Raw genomic sequence first — 7,428 nt, forward strand, 5'->3', positions numbered from 1 at the left:
CTGAGCCTGCAAAGCTTTGACTTTGAATTAAATGACTGTGATTTACAGTTATTTTGGTTATTTGGCAGAGTTGTTTCATTTAGTTAAGTCATTTGAAATTAAAAAGAAGTGCAGAGATAAAAGCCCCTGTGCAGCTGAAGCAGACCTTTGATTAGGGGGGTAGATTCTGGGGTATTTATTGGGCTGTTCTGCCCCCTGCTGGTGCTTATTAAACACTGCAGACTGGAGCTCCCTGCTGCCCTCTAGTGTTTAAAGGCTTCAGACTACACAAATAATCACACAAACACTTTGCATGTTTTTGATTTTCTTTCTTTTTTGTGGAAATATGTTACAGTTATATTACAGGTATTTAAATGCCCCGAGGGAGAACAAAAACTGTTTGGAGACACCAGAAACTAACACTAAGAAGGAGACGGCAACTTAACTGAGACAGGAAATAATAATAAAAAAAAAAAAAAGAAGTCCAGACCGGATCGACAGACTTGACAGGCAGCGCGGGCGGAACTGACGCCCGACACGTAACCTACGTTAGGAGACGTCCAATAAATACTGCAAAATGTCGTTAACGCAAATCATTAAAAACAAAAGAAACAGAAGGAAAGACGAGGAAACCAGGCTGTTCTCCTTCTTGAGTCCTTTGTGGTGTTTAGCAGCATGTGTGTAGCTTCCAGAAACAAAAAAAAAAACAAAAACTGGTGAACGACAACAAGCAGCTCCTGCAATCAACCAGAGTTTTTAACACGAGGACTGATTAGAAATATTGTTCTTGTCTTCTGTAAGCTGTGTGCGGCCGAGTGTGGAAATGTGGGGAAAAGTGCTTAATACAAGAACACACAAACGATTAAACAGGTTAACTCGCATCCTCGACGTATCAAACAGCAAAACCAGGGACACAAGTTCTTCTCCTCCACCAGCCACAGCAGGCGGCGACTCCAGACTCCTACCAGTTCTTAAATGTTTGTTGTTTTTAGTGCACAATAACATCTGGAGATGTCAGTGTGGCTGACACACAGACAGACGGACAGGAAATTAAAACATACATTTGGCTGGTGGTGTTAAATTCACATTACTGTAAATGTTTTTAAGTCGTAGCAGTGTTTTTTACTTTGATAGTCGTCCTTTGTCTTATTTCTAGCAGAGGTTACAAAATACAATCTTTTTTTTTTTTTTTTTTTTTACCTGTGTGAAAATATTCTGGTTGAATGCAGGTCTGCTCCTGCACCAGCCTCCATTGGTTTTTAATGTAACTTATAAAATATATCATAAAATGTCTTCTTCAATGGAAACTGATACGTCCATGTACAAAAAGTTCTTTCTATTATATAAATTACACCAGTCTCTGATGATGATGTCGACGACGACGACGACGACGATGATGATGATGATGTCTCCGTTCCTGCTAATAAAGTTCATCTCCAAACCGAACCCTTCCCCTCATACATACACACTCACATACACACACACACACACACACGCGCAATCACACACACAGGAGAGTGTGGCGGCGGCCGGCACTCCCGACGTAGCTACACAACATGCTCTACACATTTTACCCATAGTAGAGAGGAAAACAGAAGAAAAAGAAACTCTATCCCCACTGAAATGAAACCTCTGCACATACAGTAACGCTACATCTCCTCCTCCTCCACCTCCTCCTCCTCTTCCTCTTCCTCTTCCACACTGCGTCTGTATGCAAGACCACAAGCATGGTGCAGTTTCGGGCGATGGACGGAGGGCGGCGACTCAGCTTCAGCTGGTGACCCTCACGATCGCCCGTCACTGTAGCTGCCTTGTTCTGGCTCCGCCCCCCGCGGGTCCCTGGCTCCGCCCCGGTGGGAAAAAACGCCCGAGCTGGCGGGGGAATGTGCGTAACGACTGACCGGAGGAGGGGCGGGACCTCAGCAGTCGAACCGCATCTCCAGTGAATCGTCAAAGCCCCTGTTGTCGTGCCCCGCCCCGGACAGGAAGGTGGCCGTGACGGGGGCCCCTGTCGCCGTGGTGACGTTGAGGAGGGTGTTGCCGGGGGAGCTCGTGGCGGGGCTGCGGAGGGCCGCCGCGGTGATACTGGTGAGGTTGATGCCCAGCGTGAGACGAGTCTGTTCCAGAGCTTTCTCCGGCACGGCGAAGGCCTCCAGCTTCTTCTCTCCGTTGGCCATGTAGGAATTCTGGCAGCCGCGGCAGATACAATCCAGACAAGCCTAAAAACAACAACCACCATTATCACAACATGATCCGATAAATAACGACAGCAGCATCGCACATTACACCAAAGACTGAAGGGCTGAATTAACTACAATAACAATAAAGTAAAGATCTCCTACAGCCCCGAGACGATATCTGCTAATGACGGGTGTGAGATATGGTTGAAAGCTCCTCAACAAGCGAGTCAGTGAACCTTGAGTTGAGAACATTTTGTCTAAAGGCTAAAGGCTAAAACCGCACAGTGCGTTTGAACGCTTCCCCACATCAATCACACTGCTAATACTGTTAATCCATTTTTAGTGGAGCAGGAAATACATTTATTACCTACATATTGATCAGTAACTGTCCATCTCAAACAGGTCAGAACAAAATACTACTCTTAATATTCACGTCTAAATTTTGCAGTTAATTAAATTTAATTTGTCTGTTTGTTAAAACAAAAATACTAACAGATATTAACTGTGTCACTATGAAGGGTGCTGTGATTTTGGACCCGCTGCTACCGAGGTCCGACTTCCCTTCCTGCTCTTTATGACTGAGTCAACAATATTTCAGCCTCGTGCTCGACTCCCCAAGAAACAAACGACTCATTAACCTGCAGAGCAATAAAAACAAACACCAGTTAGATGTAACGAGCCCCCAGGTGGATGTCCAGTTTGCTGTGAGCCATTTAAATAGATGTTCTCATGGTGCCAGCAGCATCAGCACCAGCAGGCGGTCGGGGGGGTCGTGGTGTAACTAAAGAGGCTCTGAGAGGCGTCAGCGTTGTTCTCACCTTGCGGTTGGAGTAGCAGGGGCAGCGCTGCCCCCTACAGGTCAACACCGAGGGGTTCTGCGTGGCTCGGCCACACTTGCAACCCTTCTTCTCCACGGGCTTCTTGTACAGTGGCTTGGAGGGGCTGGGTGGGTGTGTCAGGGGATGCGCGTGGGGGTGTGGGGGTACTCTGTCACGGGGCTGTGCGCGGGGCTTGGGGGCCCCTTGCCTTGCCTTGGTGTAGGCCTTCTTGGGGCCCCCGTGGTGATCCACAGTCTTTTTCAGCGCCTTGTTGGAGACGAGCACAGTCTTGCCCACCTTGGGGGGGCCGCCGTTAGGCACTGGGGCCAGGTGTGGGTGGGGCGGGGTTGCGGGGAACTTAGGCTCCTGTTTGGTGGTGGCACCAGTGTTTGGGTGGTGGGGGGAGCTGTTGGCACCGAGGGGAGGCCCTCGTAAGAGGCTGGAGATAGGGAGGGGCTGCACCTTCTCGCTGTCGCTTTCTGAGCGGGACCGTTTGCGGTGGTACCGAGGGGGGACGTGGGGGATGACTGTGGCGGGCTGAGGGGGAGGCTGCAGTGAGGGCTGTGGGTGAGGCTGGAGGGGGCGAGGGCTGTTCTCTGTGGGGAGGGAGGAGAGGAGGCGGGAGTCGGGGCCGGACGGGCAGTGAGGCCCGTTGAGGCTGGACTGAGGTACAGAGGGGGGGCAGTCTGGCTGGGGGTTGGGTTCGGGGGTGGGGTCAGGGTCCGTGTCCGTCTCCAGGCTCCTCAGCACCTCCTCCACGCTCAACAACAACGGCCCCCCGCCATGTTTCAGGTCATCCCCAAAAGTGCTGATGTCACAGAGCCCTGGCTCCCCGGTCCCCGTGACGCTCACACACACCGGGATCTCCTCCGAAAAGCTCTCCTGCTTGGCAACACCTCCACCGGTTTCTATGGTGATGGGTTGCAGAGTGTCCGAACTGACCAGGCCGTTACAATCATGCAGCCCGTTCACACTGACGGGGCTCGGCTCCTCCACCTTGAGCTCCTTCGCGTGCGGAGCTTCATCGGGCTGGACCAAGTCGGAGGTGGAGGCCGTCTGCGACAGGCCAAATGAGTCTGAAACGTCGTCCGCCTCTGGCTCGCTCTCGGCCAGCGTGAGGCCCTCGTTGAGGATGGCCTGGAGGTCCGGTGAGTCGCTGGCGGCGTTTGCTATGTGCGGGGCGAGCGGCGACTGTGTGATGTAGAGACAGAGCTTCCTGTAACAGTGGACAAGCAAGGAGAGCTGCCTGTTTTCCTCAAAGCGGGAATAGTCCTTACACCAACTACAGGACGGCTTCAGCTGCATCCTCTGACCCTTACAGCCTCGACAGACGTAATGCTGACATGATGAGTCGGTGGGAGCGATGGGGTCCTGCAGCAGGTTGCCTGAAGACAAGACGAGAGCGCAAATATAGAAAACAAATATGCCTCATAAGTATTCAAGCAAAACAGACAATCTGATAAACAGCTGCACTGGTCAGTGTAAGTGTGTTAAGAATGTTTAAGATTTACAAACGATGCCTTCCTCATTTGCTGCCTTTCGATAGCTTCCCCTACTGATATGTATTTGTAAACCTGAGTGGCGCCTGGCAACTGGCCAGACTGGATGACAACCGCTCTTTGAGACGGGCTTCCTTAGCAACGCTGGTCGCTAGGGAGTGCAGCTGCAGATAAGAAAAAAGGACCAAGTTGCATTCATGAGAAAGAACCAACCTTACACACATTCTGCGCTGCCTTTCTGATAAACGCCACGCTAACGGCAGAAAGTCTATATCCAACACGACGTACAGACTTATATCTCGTATCGATCCACTGATTGATACAAACGGCACTGCGAATCCTCTCCCTGTGGCTAACGGAGAGAGTTGCTGCATTATGCATGAGCAGTGAGAACTGAGCATTAAATTTACCACCAAAATAAATCAAACATGAGGTTTATTTACAACCTGACAGAAGCAGACTAACCGCAGAAACACTCTGTCGCCTGATTTACAGCCTCTTATCTTGTATCTGGTAGTAAAGTTGTGTTTGAACGCCACAAAGCCTCTTTCCTTTTCTCCACTTGTTCTTAGTTTTGTCCACACATTTTGCGGTGTTGTGTATTTTGGGGGGTGATGAGGGTGAGAAAAGGGATTAGGTGCATGATGTCCAGTATGTGGAAGGACCGTTATTCAACACGATAAACAGAGAAACGCCAGGATGCTGCCAAATAACACACACACACACACACACACACACACACACACACACACACACACACACACACACACACACACAGAGGGGGGTGTGTCATGATGGGTGTAGCTGTGAATTATGATGCGTTCACTACGCTTGGGAAACTGCACTTTCTAGGGTCATAAACACAAATCCAAGTGTTTAAAACTGTATTTTCTGAATGTATGACTGCACAAATTAAAGCATCAAACCCTCATACAGATTATGCTGGTTAACAGGGGTGGAGGAAGTATCCATTTATCTTTCTAAAAAGGCACCACAGAGCAGTTTTAACATCAATACATACGCAAGTATCAAAAGTAAAAGTACTCTTTTATGCAGAATGACCCATTTCTATTTATATTACATTTATATGCCACATGAATCACATATAAACACCATTTTAATGTTGCAGCTGGTCGGTGTGGAGATCATAACAATCATCTTATACATATATATATATTGCATAAGCTGTAATAGTATTCGGCTGTTAAGTCAGTCACTCAATGCCAATAAATCATATTGAGACATAAAATATAAATAAAATATCAATTTTTATGTATGTTATTCTGCTTTATGCTCGGTATTTTTCCTTTTCCTGGTTGGTTTCTCCGATAAATTGCTTTTATTTGCTTTCATTTACATTCACACTACTGCTTCATGAATCAATATCATCATTAGAGGTTCTGCAAGATGCATTAACAAAAAAATTAAAATAATCATGTACAGTAAACACTCCATTTCATTCATGCAGTGCTTTTAGTTAAAAGTTACCTGCACAAACTTTATATTTCCCTACAAAGTATAGCGAGGTTGACATTTAGCAAGATTAATTTAAGACAGTATCAAGCTGCCATTTAAAGTAAATGCTCCACTATATTCACGATATCTATAGTTACCTGTACAAACCTTATATTTCCCTCTAGAGTATAGTGAGGTTAAAGTAAAAGTACCTTATAGTTGCACCTGAGTACAAGTGAGTGTTTCCTTACCAGCACTGCTGATAATGTATATTTCCGACTGCACTTGAACGCAGCATCGCTCCCACTGAGAGCACAGCTGACAACAACGCACGTTACCGAAAACACTCCTCCACACTGACATTAACTAATAATAATTATTATTCTTATAATAATTATAATAAAACACACACACACACACACTTACCGCAGACCAAGCAGGAGAGGGACTGGCGGAAAAACGGCAGCAGCTTGCACAGCTCCGCCAGGGCCCGGGGGTCTCGGGGGTCGCACTGCAGCACCGAACGGCTCGCGGACACGTACAGAGAGGTGGCATTCACCGGGTTCATCTCAGCTGCCTGTCCCGGGGCTCCGGTCCGGTCCGGTCCGTCAAGATGTATTAGTACGTTAAAAACACCCAAATCACACAATAACACAAACTAACCGGCAACAGTGAACCAGCGACTCCCGTGTTCTGCGAGGTTAAATCACCGCTTTTCTCAAGGGAGTCTGGTGGCTTTGAAGAGAGCATAGATGGATGTAATGGCTTCAGTGCCCTGTCGGTAAACCCCACATATAGAGCAGTCTGCGCAGGGAGCAATCGAGGCTACTCATCCCCACCCCCCAAGTCACATCCAATCCATCCTCAATGTGGAGCTCCGAAAGTACTGCTGCTCTCAATCGGGATTACAAGTGCATTCACACGGAGGCCGAGCGTGCATAAAAACGTCGGTTCATCCGAGTCGGTTCGGTTCCTCTCCATACAGTCCGTGAGTTATGATTAGACAAAGCATCGTGTGGCGCTCTTTCCTCCCTCCGCTGGCCTTTTTTAACTTGCAGCTGGTTAGCTAGCAGCAGCTCCGAGGTTCAAACGGGGGCTGTCGCGACAAAGTGCTCCGGTTTGCAATGCTCTCCCCCGGGTAACTCCATAGTCCACATGCATGCTCGTCCCGGGTTTTCACGTCGGTCCAGAGCTGGTATCACACAATGCATTTATTATCTCCCCCCCCCACCCCCCAGGAGGCTCCCGTGGCTCCTGTTTCGCTGGGCAGTGCAGCCCCCAGCAGGCTCGTTATGGTTGTGTTATTGTTCGCGGAGATTCAAGGCGGCTCGAAAACAAAACAGGCCCCGGCGTGAAAAGCTCCTCTTTGCGGGGAAACGCCGACAGCCTCACGTCGATATGTGGGTGAACATGTGACGGAGGAGCTGTGGTTATTAAAGGAAAAATAATTTCCAGGCTCCGGACGCTTCTGTCGGTGTTAGGAAAAACAAGCCAGCG

General features: G+C 48.6%; 1 protein-coding gene across 1 annotated transcript; it reads right to left on the minus strand.

Annotated features, from left to right (window-relative positions):
- Window positions 1-316: 316 nt before the first annotated feature.
- On the minus strand, window positions 317-6,571 carry msl2b (MSL complex subunit 2b). The gene is made up of 3 exons (XM_070853015.1): window positions 6,358-6,571; window positions 2,978-4,362; window positions 317-2,198 (listed from the first exon to the last, which is right to left on the minus strand). Exons 1-3 carry the CDS (start codon window positions 6,497-6,499, stop codon window positions 1,899-1,901), a joined length of 1,827 nt encoding a protein of 608 aa, XP_070709116.1. The 5' UTR covers window positions 6,500-6,571; the 3' UTR covers window positions 317-1,898.
- Window positions 6,572-7,428: the final 857 nt, after the last annotated feature.

Source organism: Pempheris klunzingeri, chromosome 21 (assembly GCF_042242105.1).
Source record: "Pempheris klunzingeri isolate RE-2024b chromosome 21, fPemKlu1.hap1, whole genome shotgun sequence".
In the NCBI taxonomy this organism is placed as follows: domain Eukaryota; kingdom Metazoa; phylum Chordata; class Actinopteri; order Acropomatiformes; family Pempheridae; genus Pempheris; species Pempheris klunzingeri.